Source organism: Pristis pectinata, chromosome 2 (assembly GCF_009764475.1).
Source record: "Pristis pectinata isolate sPriPec2 chromosome 2, sPriPec2.1.pri, whole genome shotgun sequence".
In the NCBI taxonomy this organism is placed as follows: domain Eukaryota; kingdom Metazoa; phylum Chordata; class Chondrichthyes; order Rhinopristiformes; family Pristidae; genus Pristis; species Pristis pectinata.
This window is the reverse complement of record NC_067406.1, coordinates 141,654,732-141,673,081: the sequence shown is the minus strand read 5'-3', so window position 1 is coordinate 141,673,081 and position 18,350 is coordinate 141,654,732. Positions and strand designations below refer to the sequence as shown.

General features: G+C 42.0%; 1 protein-coding gene across 2 annotated transcripts in view; it reads right to left on the bottom strand.

Moving 5' to 3' along the window:
- metap1 (methionyl aminopeptidase 1) overlaps positions 1 to 18,350 on the bottom strand; it is a 34,779-nt gene that overhangs the window by 2,259 nt on the left and 14,170 nt on the right. For both annotated transcript variants that reach the window (XM_052010279.1, XM_052010280.1), the window contains exons 4-9: positions 15,012 to 15,072; positions 11,092 to 11,183; positions 10,017 to 10,100; positions 7,115 to 7,253; positions 6,031 to 6,162; positions 1,959 to 2,102 (exon numbers count right to left, since the gene is read on the bottom strand). In XM_052010279.1, coding sequence (XP_051866239.1) covers positions 1,959 to 2,102; positions 6,031 to 6,162; positions 7,115 to 7,253; positions 10,017 to 10,100; positions 11,092 to 11,183; positions 15,012 to 15,072 — 652 coding nt within the window. The remainder of the gene's footprint in view (positions 1 to 1,958; positions 2,103 to 6,030; positions 6,163 to 7,114; positions 7,254 to 10,016; positions 10,101 to 11,091; positions 11,184 to 15,011; positions 15,073 to 18,350) is intronic.

Genomic DNA, 18,350 nt, shown 5'->3' with positions numbered 1-18,350 from the left:
ACAAAGTGCAAAGTCCACGACAAGGTAGAGTGGGAGATCAAGAGTTCATCCTTATCATACGAGGCCCATTCAAGAGTCTTATAACAGTGGGATAGAAGCTGTCCTTAAGCCTGGTGGTATATGTTCTCAAGCTTTTGTGTCTTCTGCATGATAGAAAGGGGGAGAAGGGAGATGACTGGGGTCTGAGGAATCTTTGATTATGTTGGCTGCTTTCCTGAGGCAGCGGGAAGTGTAGTTAGCGTCAACGGAGGGGAGGCTGGTTTGCGTGATTGACTGAGCTGATATAGGGGCAGTCACTTAAGGCGAAGGTGCATAGGGATTTCTCCTCACAGAGGGCAGTGAATCTCTGTTATTCTCTACCCTGGAGGATCATGGAAGCGAGATCAATAAAAACATTTAAAGAGGTAGATAAACTTTTGAACGATTGGGGAACTGGGGGCTATGTGGAATGGGTACAGAACAGGAGTTGAAGCATGGGGTAGATCAGCCACGATCACACTGAATGGCAGGGCAGGCTTGAGGGGCTGAGTGGCCTACTCCTGCTTCTATCTTCTTGCGTTCAAGGTTCCCCTAGTGGTTTTCTTCACCATCCCCGTGACGTCTGGCTAGGTTTCCAAAGGGTTCTGGTCGATGAGAAATGGAAGTGAGGGCAGAAGAGCGAGAATAAGGCTAACTGGGTTGAAAAGGGAGCTACAATTCAAATCACAGCAGAATGATGAATCAGCAGCCCATTCCTGGGTGTTGGTTTTGTACATTCTATTACAAGGTGATACCATTAATTCATTCAAATTTATTCCCTCAACTGTATACACGACCAACTTTGTGTACTTATACTCGAGGAACAACAGCAGAAAAATGTCACCTGTTGGACCGTTACCTTAAAGTAACATGGACTTCAAGTAATAAGATTACACAAATGAAAAAAACACTGCTTATTGATCTTGTCAATATTTCAAATTATTCCATATTTCCTTGCTCTGAGGCCATTTTGCCTATCAGAAGGATTAACAGTACTGTCTTGTTACGATAGAATGTACAAAATAATGTATGGGAATGGGCTGCTGATTCATCAGTCTTCTGTGATTCAGAATCATTATCACTGACTTATATGACGTGAAAGTTGTTTTGCAGCAGCAGTACAGTGCAAAGACGTAAAATTACTATAAATTATGAAACAAATAGTGCAAAAATTCCAATTATGGCTCCCTTTGCAACCCAGTTAGCCATTCCCCCACTTGTTTCTCAGGAACCTATTTTCAGTCACCCACCTACATGAGGGGCAATCAACAGCGACCAATTAATCTCCCATCTGCACATGTTTGGGACATGAGAGAAAACCAGAGCACTCAGGAGAAACCACAGGGAGAATGCTCTAACTCTACACAGGGAGAGCCCGAGGTCAGGATTGAACCCAGGTTGCTGGAGCTGAGAGGCAGCAGCACTACCTACTTCACCACTGTGCTATCCACTGGTGAGTGAGAAGGGTCCAGGGCATATCGTGTGTTCAACCCCGCATTGGAACAGGAGGGAAATCGTTCCCCGAGTCTGGGACATTCACTTGAAATCTTCAGTCTGATGATGAATCAAAGGAGTTGTAAATTAGGCTGGTGACATAGAAACAGCTACAGAAATATTTGCTTGGTTTCTTTGGATTTAACATCGTCATGAGGGGTAAGTGATTCCCAGGTAACGACCCATTAAAAAGCTATCTCGGAATCGTTAACTATAAGTGTTTTACAGTCTGGGTATCTGGGACTGCCCTCTTGGGCACCATCTATTACTTTTAAGATTTTTTTTTCTGGACAGTTAAGTTTATGTAGTTTTAATTTTGTTTGTTTCATGGATTAATACTTTTTATTGCGGTGTTTTGGAACAGCAAATCACCAAATCAAATCTCTAGACATGGTTATGCGCAATAAATGGAGTTTCACCCCTATGAGACTTAAGCTGCAACTTACTAGCGTAATGCGGCACGTTGGGTGCTGTGTGGAAAAGTCGGTGGATCCCGTGTCCACAATAACTTCGAACTACTGAGAAGCCATTTGCGTGTGCGTGCTTCTGTATGATATTGCCCAACTCCCTGTACCGAACACCTGGTTTTACTGCAAGGAAAATTGAAGAATGATTATTCCAATGGAGTCATTTAAAAAAAAAATAGATCAAGCCAGAGTCGTAGAGTACGGAAACAGGTCCTTCGGCCCAACTGGTCATTGCCAGCCAAGGTGCCTCATCCAAGCTAGTCCCATTTACCAGCATTTGGCCCAAGTTCTTCTAAACTTTTCCAATCCATGTACCTGTCCAACTGTCTTGTAAAAGTTGTTATTGTACCTGCCTCAACCACTTCCTCTGGCAGCTCGTTCCACATAGATACCAGCCTTTGTGTAAAAAAAAAGTTGCCCCTTAAGCTCCTATTAAACCTTTCCCCTCTCACAAACCTATGCCCTCTGGTTCTTGATTCCTCAACTCTGGGAAAAAGACCAGTGCATTCACCCTATCTCTGCCCCTCATGATTTTATGCACCTCTATAAGATCACCTCTCAGTCTCCTACGCTCTAAGTCGTAGCCTGTCCAACGTCTCCCTATAACTCGGTCCCTCAAGTCCTGGCAGCATTCTTGTAAATCTTTTCTGCTCTCTTTCCAGTTTAGTAACATCTTTCCTTAAGCAGGGCGACCAAAGCTGAACACAATACTCCAAGTGTGGTCTCACCATCATCCTGTACAACCGCACCATGACCTCCCAATTTTTATATTCAGTGCCCTGACTGATGAAGGCCAGCGAGCCAAAAGTCTTCTTCACCACCCTGTCCACCTGTGGCTCCACTTTCAGTGAACCATGTACTTGTACTTCAAGGTCCCTCTGTTCCACAACATTGCCCAGGGGCCTGCCGTTCACTGTGAAAGTCCTACCTGGATTCGACCTTCTAAAATGCAATACCTCGCACTTATCCAAATTAAACTCCGTTTGTCATTCCTCGGCCCACTTACTCAGCTGATCAACATCCCCCTGTAATTTTTGATAACCTTCTTCACCGTCCACTACACCACCTATTTTAGTGCCATCTGCAAACTTACTGACCGTGCCTTGTACATTCCTATCCAAATCATTGATATAGATGACAAACATTAAAAGAAACCAACCAACATTTAACAGACTGAAATTCTTACACAGTCACAGATTTTGAAATGCCAGACGTGGTGTACGAAACATAAAGCAACACATGCCACTGCTCTACATGTTACGTGCTTTGAATAAGTATAAAGAACACGGTGATGACTCTGCTGAACAGACTGCAGTGGAAGCACACCTTTCAGGGAAAAAAAAATGAACAGTGTGGTCTTGGAGGAGAAAGCTAATGAATTCTTCATTGTTCCCAGGTTATAGAAAAATAAATCAAATATCAATGTCAGACAAACAGGCCACAGTATCTGTGGTAGTGTGGAGATCTTCTAAGCTGCCCGTAGGCTTCCTCTGGACCAGGATTCAATGGCCTCCTCCTGTACTGCAACTCAGTGATTCTGCATGAACTAGGGTCGCATTAGGAGCTCGGCAGTTGTTCAGTAGGCATTTTTTTTTGAGGAAAAAGTACAGGATCGATCCCATGGCAGTCCAGGGTTTGTGAAGAAGGCTTGATCCCTCAGTGGAGGGCTCAATAAGGAATCCACTTGGTATGTCATAATCCTTCCAAGCATTACACTCTTGCTGGAAGGATGAGAGATTTCAGCAAGAATCCATGATGGCCTTCTAGATTTGAGAGGATAAGATATCTTCATTAGTCACATGTACATCGAAACACACAGTGAAATGCATCTTTTGTGTAGAGTGTTCTGAGGGAAGCCTGCAAGTGTCGCCACGCTTCCGGCGCCAACATAGCATGCCCACAACTTCCTAACCCGTACGTCTTTGGAATGTGGGAGGAAACCGGATCACCCGGAGGAAATCTAGTGGCTAGTTAACTAAGTCAGCCTGCTTTTGATGCTATGTTCTTGTGAGATAATATATTCACAGTGTGGCTAATGCTTGCAGGCACCTGCTGATGCTGGTAAAAAGAGTCCCAGTGATAATTCTCAAATGACAGCAAAGCTGGATACTGTCAGAGTTGACAAGCAGCATTGTTGCATGAAGGGTTTGACTGCCAGCTCCCCACATCTCAGCTAGTTTCAGCTTTGGGTCACTGCTATTCTACTTTCTCACAGGATTCTGCAGACATCCGTATGTCCTGGTGTGATCCAGCACAATTCCTTCTTAAGATTTTTGGCTTGGCTTAGAGGCTTTTAGAGGTCACTTTGCTGGATGAGTAATGTGGTGAAATGTTGAAGCAACAGCCCTCTCTGGATTTGGCTGAAGTTACCACCATTGGCACATCCAACCCCAACAACTGTCTCGGTGAGGTCGTATTTATTGTCATGTGCACAAGTACAGTGAGGTACAGGTAGAATGAAAAGCTTGCTTGCAGCAGCATCACAGGCACGTAGGTTTAGACAACACACGGATTATACATAAATTATACAAGACAGTAAAGAGGAAACAAAAGAATGTGCAAAAACAAAACATTGGTGCAAAGGAAGACACATCCGTCCAGATGAAGGGTCTCGACACGAAATGCTGACTGCCCATTTCCCTCCATAGATGCTGCCTGACCTGCTGAGTTCCTCCAGCACCTTTGTGCGTTGCTACGATCGTAGACAAGCCCATGGTAGTGCAAGAGGTGGCCGGTAGTATTCTGTTGCTGAGATAGGGTTGGGGTTGTGCAGGTTGGTTCAAGGACCTGATGGTTGTAGGAGAGTAGCAGTTCCTGAACCTGGTGGTGTGGGACTTCAGGCTTCTGTACCTCCTGCCCAATGGTAGCAGCAAGAAGGTGGCATGACCTGGATGTGGGGATCCTTGATGATAGATGCCACCTTCTTAAGGCAGCTTCACATTCTCTATGGCCAAGCTAACATCATTAGTGGTCACGAACTTCAAGGCTCCATTTTGGGCAGATCAGAGTAGGCACGAAGTAATTAAAAAGTCAAGAACAGAACCTCCTGAGAGTCTTTTGCTCAGAGTTCTTTACCTGCCAAATGTCGGTTTAAATTGAGGAAAGTGGATTTTCCTCTTAAGATATAACAGTAAACAACTTGAGGTGCAGTGTTTCCATATTGCGTCATCCTTCCCTGAACAGTCCAAGAGTATCAACCAGGTGTTGGAGCTGGCTGCTTGGTACTATCACTGGGTACAGAAGTTATGACTGCTCCAGATAGCCTCTAACTCCCAAGGGTTGGTTGGCTCAATAATGGGTGATGGTCAAATGGAGGAGCAGCCTCTCCAGGATTTGCCAGGTGAAAAAATAAGGTCAATTAGCAACAGGCAAACCACCCACAGGGATTCCTGCTCTGCTTTGGGTGGGGGTAATTCCCTCAAAAGAAATGTAAATTTTAACCAGTAGCCAGTACATCAGAAAAAAAAAGCAACTGTATTAAGTTTAGGTTCAAGGGCTTCTGAATATTCTGCATAAATATTGTCCAGCCCCACAACACAGCTAGATTTCATAGTGAACATTGCAGGGTGCCGGGGTGGGGGAGAACCTGATGGTGGTCTTTAAGATTGTGGAAGTTTGTAGTGGAAGAACAGAAAGCGAAAGAAAATTGGAATGGGAAAACAGGAGGAGAGAGTGTTAGTCTGGCAGGAAATAACAAAACCTTTTATTGCCAGCATCAACTGTCAAAGGGAATTCAAGAGAAACCACTTTACCTAGAGAGATGTTATACTGCAGGGCACATTAAATATGGAATAATCATAACAGACTATAGAGAATTATGCTCATAACTTGGAAAAGAGGATACAGATTAAGTGCAGCATAAACATCTGCATAGGGTAGATGGCCCAAAAGGCCCATTTTGATGCATTGTGTTCTAATTCTGGGCTACGGAGTAAAAGCAGATGTATGTTTTTAAGGATACTATAATTAAGAAACATGCCTTGATATATTCCACTTCTGCATTGCACCTGTTATTGTTTGACGATGGGACTGTTCTGTACCATTTCCTCACCTGCATCTATAGCTTGCATTAGGCACTCGTATGTTGTCTGCACCAATTTCTTAGATCCTTCATCAACTTCGCCCACAAAAAATGTCTCATTTAAATCACCATGGAAACCATTGCGGTAGACTGTAATGTCAACTGTAAAAGAAAAATATTCAGCTGCAAGATATTTAAATTCTCAACAGAGTTATCATTGGGTAAATTTACAGCAAATCATAACTTTATATAATGATAGTGAAGACCAATGACTGTGAATCCAACATTTCAATATGTAGTTCCTTTGGGATCTGGCCATATCTTACCAATGCAGGGCAAGGCTGAATCCTCCACTATTGATGCAGAGTTCTTGGGTAATGAGCCACAGTAAGTATATATTAGGGTAGGTGAGCAAATACTTGTAGGCTTTTAGGAGCATCTTTGATGAGGAAAGGCACAGAGTTTGGGGATAGGGGGTAAATTCCAGAGTTAAGCAACTAGGGACACAGTCACCAATGGTGAAGCAAGTGCAGATGACAAGATGTTACAGAGTTCGCAGGATGCAAAGATCTCATTAATGAAGCAGAGAGGTGGTACAAGTTTCACAGTAGGAGCATTGCTTGTCAGGAATTAACTACAGCACAGATGAAGGTTTAGCAGCAGATGGACTGAGGCAGTGGTGATACTGTGAAGATGCAAAGAGTTGTGCTGTGTGATGGAAAGGTTTTGGGAAAGAAGGCTCAGCCAACAGTTCAATAGGACAGATACTAAGGGGAATTTCTTGTCTGAAAATGTTTTAAAACTGCTATTTCTTCTCCATTGGACTGTGGATGCTCAGTCATCAAGGCCATTCAAGAAAGAGAATGGTAGTTTTGGGGCAAACAGTATTTGGAGATCAGATGAAAAAAAATGGGCGAGATAGAGGATCTGCTAAGATCTTACTGAATGGCAGACTTTGCGCTCCAGCTACCATCTGGCCTACTCCTGCTCCTATTTTTCCCAGTCTTAAGAAGAGGTTGCACTTAAGAATATTACCAAGGAACGCAACGAGGCACTATGTAAATCTGAGCTCACCTGTCATGATCCCACAATTATTTGCTGCACCAATACTCACTGTTAACAATATCACCATCCTGTAATGGTCGTGCATCTGGAATTCCATGGCAGATCACCTCATTTACTGAAGTACAGCAAGATTTTGGAAAATTGTAATAATTGAGTGGTGATGGATAACAATTTCTTGCTAAGCAGGCCTAAATAAATCAAAGTGGCCAGTGGTTAGCTCTTCTCACTCAAAGCTTGATCGTGCTGCTGATATACAATTTAAATGCCAGACTTCACACAACAATTAAGGATAGTTATTTTCGGCTTCAAACAGTTTCTATGATCATAATTAAGACATTTCATGTCATGGATATCACGAACTGTAAAGCAAAAAACTGCAGATGCTGGAAATCAGAAATAAAAGCAGCAAGTACAGTAAATGTTCAATAGAGCTGGCTGCAGCCATGGACAGGGAAACAGTGTTAACCTTTCAATTCTGATGAAGGATCATTGACCTGAAATGTTAACTGTCTCTCTCTCCACAGATACTGCCTGACCTGCTGAGTATTTCCTACCCTTTTGTATTGCCTTGGTTGACATGGATTGGATTAATCTCTCAACCCTTTTGATGCCAAGGACCACCTGGCTATCTTCCTAAACTCCTCCTTTAAGGTCTCAGCCAGATTTGTTGACTTTTTTTTAAACTGCTAGATTTGTGTACGCAGGTCTGAAATGTGAAAATTACATCCCAGTGTGTTGAATAATCTGAAATTCACCCTTCTTTTTAATTATCATTTTTCTCCTTGTTGAATTGTAAAGAAACCATTGACAGCCAGTGAGCGCGATCACGTCTTTTAAAATGTGGACCCTCTCTCTCTGGTAGAGCTGAGGGAGTACTTTAATATTTACCCATATTCAACGCCCAAAGTGAACTGGAGATACCAGTACAATTTTAGTTTTACGAAAACACAAAGGCATAAAAATAAGATCAAGCTCTTGCTCTCTTGGGCACAAGTACAAGCATGGCTTGGTAGAGGAACCCTTGCCCACTGCTTCCCTCATTGCTCCTCTTCCCCTCAATGTACCCTCCCACCCATGGTGGTTATGCACTGATCTCCTGCTCCCAATACCGGCGCCACACCAAGCTCACTTTCCTGACCCTCAGCTCCAGCTGCACACCTACCCACGTCCCTGACCCCCAACCCAGCCAGATCTCCTTTCAAGTTGCGCAGACTTCAAACTCAGCTCAAAACATTTCCTGTAATTTATACTTAAAGACAACATGATTGATCACTTATATCAAGCCAACTATTTTTTTGAAACAAAGAAACAAACTCAGGTAGTTAGAATGTTGAGGGATGTACTTTATGTGGAAGGCAGTATTAAGGATCCAAATGAAGGACTGTTAGCTAAAATTCAAGCTCAGGGAGATACAGGAAGGATGATGGGTATTCATTCAGTCTGTGATGGGGTTTCAGCAATTCCTCATATTTGCCAACATCGTCCAAATCTGCCAACAGGATAAAGACTGGTGACACATCATGTAGACAGCAGCAAAGAATTTTAAGAGGCACTATGCTCAATTAATTTTTTTTTTTAAAAACATTAAACTATAATTTTGCTGGACAAGGATATATAAAAAGGAGCCAAAGGTGAATGGAGCTAGGTTACAGATCAACCATCAGCTCATTGAATTGAGTTCAATGGTCTGCTCCTCTGCCATTACAAAACCATTACAAGCAGTCCTAATTTTGCAGTTCCCTTCTGAGGGACCCTCTCCAGTACCCCTGCATCAGATGATTAATTTGCAAATACATCAATCAATGCACGTGTTGTAAGGCTGTCTCATTCCAAATTATCAAAAAATAAAATCACCATTTTAGAATTATTTGCAGCTTTACACCACAGTGTCAATGTGGGTGTTTTAAGAATAACACTACTATTAAAGATTAAAGCTGACATTATATTTCCCGGAGGTTCAAGTGGGAGTTCACGTGAACGAAATTTGCCCACTATGCAGGATGACTGGTACAACGTGGGTAGCACCACGCCAGCAATTCATAAGAACGTTCCTTATGCATAGCTCTATTGTACCACAGCCTGTTTACAGAGAGTAGTTCCACAACCAGAGGGGTTCAAGAAGGTTTGTACACAAAAGATTAAGTACAACATTAATAAGGTGTTATTTACATATCTTTGTGTTTGCATGTGGCGCATCTTAACCAGTGAGGAAATACAAGTACGTCTTTCCAAAATGAGTGGAACACTGAAGATGCAATTATTGATGATGTTTTACCTTCAACAGATATTAATCATTAGCCACATACAATGCTTTGGATAAGAGAAACAATAAAATTGTTTGAAGTGTGGGCATTTAAGTAGCAGGAAACCATAGTAGCAGGAAACCATACTACAATGTGAAGAGGTTAGTGGTTTAATGATGGCAAATTCCATCAATGTATTTGTCAGCATTATTCTGTCCACACCCTGAAAGTGCTTCACAATATCATTAGAAATATTCTTTGGGTTTGGGTTGAACATGATAGTGCAAGGTGAAAGTTATAAAGAACCAGATTTTCACCAAAAATATATTATTCTATCCTGCAGATCAGCACAAAATGAAAGCGACACTCAGCAAGTCAGGCTGCTTCTGTGATGAGGGAAACGTTACACATTTCAAGTTAATGCCTGACAGAAGATTATCAACCTGAAACGTTAACTGTGCCTCTCGCTCTCCTTGGCCCTTGGAGCATTTCCTACTTCCTTTGCTTTGATTTCAGATTTGCAGCATCTACAATATTTTGCTTTTAGATCAGAACAAAGTTTGGCCTCCAAGTGCTAACTCAATGGTAAGGTGAAAAAGCCAAGGGTGAAACTAATAGGTGAAGAGTTTGGGCCAAAGTTAACTCAATTTTGGCCACTTTCTATTGTTCCCACCACCCCCCCCCCCCCAACATATAAAAGTTCCATACCATATGAACAGCATGATCAATCTCTTCAGTTGTGACTCCTGGCCGAACCATCATTGAAGCAACATCTAGAACCTCCCGGGCTAGCTGCAACACAGGTGAAATTAATAAGCACAAAAGCTCCGTGAAACATCTTTGATGCTTAACTGCTTTAAGGCAATATATGATGTAGCATGTAGAACTAGCCCACCTGATTCTTGCATAATGTCATATGTTAGCTATTATTCATTTTAATGGAAAAAAATTCGTCGACTAATTGGTCAAACCTGTGCTCATAATCCTGATATGCCAACAAACATGGCATATTATCCGATTTCTCCTTGGCAAGGTGGAAACCAGTGTTTAATTTGTTTTTGATGCAACAGCATGAAAAAAATTCACATGATTTCTAGTAATGGTTTACTTGTGAATTTCCAGCAGCAACAACTTTCAAATAGATAAATGTGTGTAGTAGGGAGTCCTGTTTGTAATTAACAAGCACCAACACAAGGACTGTATTATGATTTGGTAACAAAATCAACACACAATTTTTGGACACAAATGCCTCTTGGAAGGGGGTGACCTGCACTTTAAGTGTCTGCATCTGGCTGCCATCGTGAAACAAGGTTTCAAACACTGGCTCAATCCCCTGTGAAGCTTTCAAGTCGCTCCCTAAAGCTCTTTAACTCTCTACTTCTTTCTCCTCCTTAAAACCTACTACTTTGACCCAGCTTTTCAACACCAAACAGCTTCTTATGTGATTTAGTGTCAAGTTTTGTTTAATAACATTCCTGGTAATTGCCTTGGGACCTATTAGAATGTTAAAACTGCCAAAAAAAACGAAAATTATTAGAGAGGATATAATGAAGTTCATCAGAGTCCAAGTCTCTCCTACTCTAGTTAAAGAACTTCATAACCCTTCACGGTGGGATTTCAGGAATGGCAGCATAGCATTATACAGTTAACTCATTTTGAGGATTCCACAAAATAGTGACCATATGTGAATCTATATTCTGATTTAGGATTGCAAGACCGAAAGGGACGGTACAGTATTCTCATTCCGGCATCTTAAAAGACAAAATGAAGTTTCACAACTCACTCGACATACTGCCCGCATTGCTTCTATATCCTCTGGAGGCAAAATTTTGATTTGAGATGTTCCCTTTAAGGACTGTTCAGATTCAGAAACACCTTGAAAGACAGAGGGAAAACAAATTAACGTACGATTCCAATAGACTCGATTTCATACTGCACACTAGCCTAAATAGTGTTCAAGGTTAGGCTGGGTGAAAAGCAGCAAGAAAGATAAGGCAAACTATTTTCAAACCCACTGCCAAGGCCACTTAAAAAATGCAAACAAGCCACTAGTTTAATTTCCAGAGCATTAAGATTGGAAAATATAAAGAATCTTTGTATGTACCACAGTTGGAGAACTACACACAGTCCAGGTTGCTATATTATGAAAAGGACGTAGAGGCACTGAAGTGGATATAATGAAGATTTACAACTATCAGAGGTTACAACTGTTAATAAAGACTGAAAAGAAAACAAAGCATATTCTCTAAACAGCAAAAGTACACAGAGCTCTGGGATGCTGATATGGTCAGGTGTCTTTTTGTATAATTTGCAAAAGGCTGGTCCCCAGGTACAGAAGAAATGAGGAAAGTTAACAGAATATTTCTGGTTATCGCTAGAGGAACTACACACAATAGTATGAAGAAAAAACAAAATGCTGGAAAACTCAGGTCAGGCAGCTTCTGCGGTAAGAGAAATAGGGTTAACATTTCAGGTCAAAGACCTTTCTTCAGAACTCTGAAATAACTGGAATGGGAAGGTTTTTTTTAAAATGAAGAAAGGGTGGACAGGCTAGGTTTATATCCATTGAAATTTGGAAGGTTGGGGGTTCTTGGATTGAAACACAAAACCCTGAGGGCTCTTAAAAGGTTAGATGTGGAGAGAAGCTTCCTCTTGTGGGAGAACCTAAAACTAGGGGTCACCATTTGAAAAATAAAGGATCACTCATTTAAGACAGAGATGAGGTTATCCACTTTGGAAGGAAAACTAGAAGATCAGATTATTATTTAAATGGTTAAAGATTGCAGCATGCTGTTGTGCAGAAGGACTTGGAACTGCTTGTGCATGAATCGCAAAATGTTAGTTTGCAGCTGCAACAGGTTATCAAGAAGGCAAATGGAATGTTGGCCTTCATTGCTAGAGGGATTGAATTTAAGAGCAGGGAGGTTATGCTGCAACTGTACAGGGTACTGGTGAGGCCGCACCTGGAGTACTGCGTGCAGTTCTGGTCTCCTTACTTGAGGAAAAATAGACTGGTTCTGGAGGTGGTGCAGAGGAGGTTCACCAGGTTGATTCTGGAGATGAGGGGGTTAGCCTATGAGGAGAGACTGAGTCGCCTGGGATTATACTCGCTGGAATTCAGAAGAATGAGAGGGGATCTTATAGAAACATGTAAAATTATGAAAGGGATAGATAAGATAGAGCAAGGAAAGTTGTTTCCACTGGTAGGTGAGACTAGAACTAGGGGACCTAGCCTCAAGATTCAGGGGAACAGATTGAGGATGGAGATGAGGAGAAACGGCTTTTCCCAGAGAGTAGTGAATCTGTGGAATTCTTTGCTCAGGAAAGCAGTAGAGGCTACTTTATTAAATATATTCAAGACAGTTAGATTTTTACATAGTAGGGGAACTAAGAGTCATGAGGAAAAGGCTGTTAGCTGGATCTGAGTCCACGGCCAGATCAGCCATGATCTTATTGAATGGCGGAGCAGGCTCGACGGGCCAGATGGCCGACTCTTGCTCCTATTTCTTATGCTCTCATGAGGCAATTTTCTTTCTCTCAGGAGTTAGGTATAGAGTCAGAGGCAAAGAAAACGGAAACAAGCTGCCAAATTTGTGTCGACCATCATGCATCCACTTAGACAGTCCTACACTAATCCCATTTTATTCTCCCCACATTCCCATCAACTTCCCCCCACAATCTACAACTCAATTACACACTGGGGACAATTTACTGAGGCCAATTAACCTACCAACCAGCACAAATCTGGGACGCGGGAGAAAATCCACACATCCACTAGGAAAATGTGCAAACCTCACACACACGGGTCTGGAGGTCAGGAATCAACCGAGTTCACTGGAGCTGAGACAGCAGCTCTACCAGCTGCTCTGCTGTGCGGCTCCTCTATAGTAAGAGGGGTCCATGGCAGAGCCTTTGGTACTTTCTTCCTCAAAGGCCAGTGCAGGCAAAGTCTTTGAGTAGTTTTAAGGCAGAAGCAGATAGACAAAGGAGCAAAAGGTTACCAGAGGTTGAAAGGAACGTGCAGTTGAGGTTATAGTCAGAGGGAGTATGGTAGAGCAGGCTTGAAAGCTGAATGGCCTACTTCTACTCCTTATTTATATGCTACAGGCAAGGACAGCTTACTGCAGAAAATTGCTGAGGGATGGCCTAAGGGAGGTTGTTAAAAATTATGAAGAGGTTCAAGGGGTTGGACATTGAAATGTTTCAATATCTGGAGAAAACCAGAACAGAGGACCACAAGTATTAGAATGACAACACTTCATTTTTACAGGGAATTAAGGAAGCCTTTACCCAAAGAGCAGGAAGAACGTAGGACTCACTTTGAGGCAAATAGTAAGATGCATTTGAGAAGCTTGATGAGGTACATGAAGGGAAAGGAATAAAAGATTATGCTACTCGGTGAGATGATGTAGGGTAGAAGAATCTCATGTTTAAAGATGAGCACAGACCAGCTGGGTTCTCACCCAACACATACTGCTTCACTACAATATTCAGCAAAAAAACAAACTGCTGGAGGAACTCAGGGGGTCTGGCAGCATCTGTGGAGGCAAAGGAATGGTAGACATTTCAGGTCAAGACTCTGCATCAGAAACGTCAACCATCCCTTTACCTCCACAGATGCTGCCTGACGCCGAGTTCCTCCAGCAGTTTGTTTTAAAGCTCCACATTCCAGCACCTGGTCTCTTGTGCCTGCACTACAATATTCACCCTTGCCTCTTCACCATCTGAAGAAACACCGCAAGTGAGATAGATCGACTGGTTGAGTAGTGTTGCTGATGTTGAATGCGAGGTTGTGTTGCAAGACCAAGGAGTTGATTATGGACTTCAGGAAGGGGAAGACAGGAGAACACACGAGTCCTCATTGAGGGTTCAGTGGTGGAAAGGGTGAACAGCTTCAAGTTCCTGGGTGTAAACGTCTCGGAGAATCTATCCTGGGCCCAACACATTGGTGCAATCACAAAGAAGGCACGCCAGGTGCTCTACTTCATTAGGTGTTTGAGGAGATTTGGTATGTCACCAAAGGCTCTTACAAATTTTGATAGATGTACAGTGGAGGGCATTCTGCCTGGCTGCATCACTGCCTGGCGTGGAGGCTCCAATGCACTGGATCACAAGAGGCTGCACAGGGTTGCAGACTCAGCCAGCTCCATCATGGACACAACACTCCCCACCATCGAGGACATCTTCAAGAGGCAGGGCTTCAAGGCGGCGGCATCCATCACTAAGGACCTTCACTATCTGGGACATGCCCTCTTCTCATTACTACCATCAGGGAGGAGGTACAGGAGCCTGCAGACCTACACTCAACGATTCAGGAACAGCTTCTTCCCCTCCGCCATCAGATTTCTGAATGGTCCATGAACACTATCTCATTATTCCTTTTTTATGCACTATTTATTTTTGTAATGCATAATAATTTTTATGCCTTTGCACTGTTCTGCTGCCACAAAACAACAAATTTCACATCATACAAGTCAGTGATAATAAACCAGATTCTGATTTATTGTTGTTACTGAGCCATTATACACAAAACCTGAGGCTAGTGATAACCTTCAACATTTAAAGTGACAAAATCTCTAACCTTAATTAGAAGCAAAGGACCTCCAAACAACTGTGAATAACAGACTGTAGGTTTCAGTCAAATCAAGGTCTCATGTAATACAAATATTCATTGATGATCGTTGCAAGTGAATGTCACAATACCTAATGGATGATTGGCATAATCAGGCCCCTGGATGTAACTTGGAACAGATCTCATGGAAGTCTATGAAAAACAAAATAAAAAACATTAGCAGTTCTTACAATTTCCAAAAACTTTACAATAATTCTATGTTATTGAAATATTTCCTTTACTGTCAAGAATGGAAAAGTCCGGAACAAAGGAATATAACAAAATTACACGATCGGCTGGAGTGGTGTACAAAGCGCTTCTTCACACAACAGCTGGAGGAAATCGGGAATTTTCTCTCCCAACAAACTGAATGCACATCAAGTTGAGAGCAAGAGATTTTTTTTACTAGGACAGGAGTATTAACTATTGCTGAATTTTGAGACAAAAGTACGATATCCACGACGTAACAAAGTGGGGAATAGACGCGAGTGCTGAATGCCCTGATCCTGCTCCTCACAGCCTTACTGAGTTTATTTTGTGTTCTTTTCCTGTGGTTTACACAAAAGGGCTACATTTCCTTTCCCTCCTCTCTTTGAAGACTCAACATTAAAAAGAGAGGGTATGCATGGACAAATTCTTCCACACAAGTGAGGCATATACATCTATCAGGGGCTCAGACAGACTAGATAGCAAGGCCTATTTTCCTGGCAAAGGGATCAAAAGCCAGGGACATAGATTTAACATAACTGACAGAAAGATTAGAAGAGGGGACAAGCAATTTTACCACCTCCCCCACACCCCCCCCCCCCCACCAGAAGAGGCAGTGGCCTGGAAATTGGTGTCTCAAAGGATGATAGATGCGAAAATCCTTATCACATTTAAGAAGTTGAATATCTATGTAGGCTGTGAACAAGACTACAGACCAATCTTGGCAGATGGCATTGTGCTTGGTTGTTCATTTTCCATCTGGGGATAACACAACAGGCCAAATGACTTCCTTCAGAGTCAAAACTTTCTGTAAAATTGGTTTATTTTTGTCACATGTACCGAGGTACACTGAAAAACTTGCTTTGCATGCCATCCATACAGATCCTTTCATCACATCAGTACAGCAAGGTAGTACAAGGGAAAACAATAGCAGAATGCAAAATAAAGTGTATCAGGCAGCATCTACACAGGGAAATGGACAGTTGACATTTTGGGTCGAGACCCTTCTTCGGGACTTGCAGTCCACTGTCCATTTCTCTCCATAGGTGCTGCCTGACACGCTGAGTTCCTCCAGCATTTTGTGTGTTGCTCCAGATTTCCAGCATCTGTAGTCCTTCTTGCATCTGCAGAATAAAGTGTTACAGTTATAGAGAAAGTGTAGTGTAGGCAGACAATAAGTATTATAATTCTATAATACTAGATGGGGAAGTCATTCTAAAAACAATCACTGAATGCTTGCATTGTGCTTGATCCAAACAGAGTGAGTGTTAGCTGTAGAAAGAAGCAACTGTAGAAACTGCACGGACAATCCCTGCAATCTTTCAATCCCTTATTCAGTACAGTACTGGCTAAAGACTGGAGGATTGTTAATAAGATAAGATCTTTATTAGTCACATGTACATCAAAACACACAGTGAAATGCATCTTTTGTATAGAGTGCTCTGGGGGCAGCCTGCAAGTGTTGCCACGCTTCTGGTGCCAACGTAGCATGCCCATAGTTTCCTAACTTGTGCGTCTTTGGAAAGTGGAAGGAAACCGGAGCACCCGGAGGAAACCTACGCAGACACAGGGAGAACGTACAAACTCCATACAGACAGTGGCCGAAATTGAAACCGGGTCGCTGGCGCTGTAAAGCATTACGCTAATCACTACACTACTGTGCTGTACTATTATTATAGTATAATATTATTCCACTGTTCAGGAAAGAGTACAGGGATTCATCCAAGTCAGGCAAACATTGATGGTGAAGAAGCTGTTACACTCTTATCAGGGAAACAAAAAAATACTTTAATTTGGAAAGATATGGTTTATTAAAGGACAGCCTGGTTGGATTTATTAAAATCTGTAACCGAAACACTTGATTGAATTGTTCAAGTCATTAGGAAGCTTGAAGGTTAAGCAGTAGACATTAAATATACAGACTTTCAGAAGCTACATCAAGAAAGTCACAGACAGGAGGCATTGTAATAAGATAGAAGTTAATGGAAATAAAAGGAAAATTGCTGGTATGGAAATGAAATTGATTCAGATGAAGAAGAAGGTTCGAGTGGACTTTTTTTTTGTACTGGAAACTGGCTTGCTATGGTGTTCCAAGATTCAGATTTGGGCTCCTCCGCTTTGCAATCTGTATAAAGGGAAGCAGGCAATGGGGATTGGTAGATGAAGTAAAAAAAAGTCAATACCTAGGAGGAGCACAGCAATTTGCATGTTGACATTAATAATCTTGAAGAATGGGATTATAATTAGCAAACCTATTTTAACATGGGTGAAAGAGTATTACATCCTTGCAAGGAAAATAAGATTATGTGAAAAGTGGAATCTAAACAAGGTTGAGAAATGAGGTGCAGAGTACAAATATATGTATAAATCACTAACAGTGGTACTAAAGATTCACAAACACCTTTGCAGAAATGCATGAGGTTAGGCCCACCTTGGACATTCTCACTTCTCCCCCCTTCCATCGGGCAGAAGATACAAAAGCTTGAAAACATGCACCACTAGGCTCAACGACAGCTTCTATCTCACTGTTACAAGACTATTGAATGGACCTCTTGTACGTTACAGATGAACTCTTGACCTCACAGATGAACTCTTGACCTCACAATCTACTTCGTCATGGCCTTGCACCTTATTGTCTATCTGCACTGCACTTTCTCTGTAACTGTAATGCTATATTCTGCATTCTGTAACGTTGCTTTTCCCGTACTACCTTGATGTACTTACGCTTTGAAACAATCTCTATGGATGGCATGCAAAACTAAGTTTTTGACTGTTTCTCAGTGCATGTGACAATAATAAACCAATTCCAATGCATGGTTATCAGTAAAGAATAAGCTAACTTTTTGTTTCTTGCTTGAAAGTAAATGCTGAGAAGTGACCGACTAGGTCTAAGATTCTGCAAGGCTTTGATAAGGGAATAGACAAATGTCTCCTATTGTGGGGGAAGAGCAAAACCACAATCATTTTAAAAGGTAGCCAAACAGGATATTCAGAAGTAGCTTCTTTACCTGAAGAGTGGCAAGAATGTGGAAGATGTTACAACAATAAAGCTTAGATATGCATTTGAAGGAGAGGGGGACCGAGGGTGAACTGAGAGAAAGTGGGAGAAAGACTGGAACATAAATGCCAGAATAAACCAAATGGGCAGAGTGGCCTGTTACAGAGCTACAGATTTCTGCAGTTTTCAGTGGAATGGTACACTTGGAAGGATTCCATAAATAATT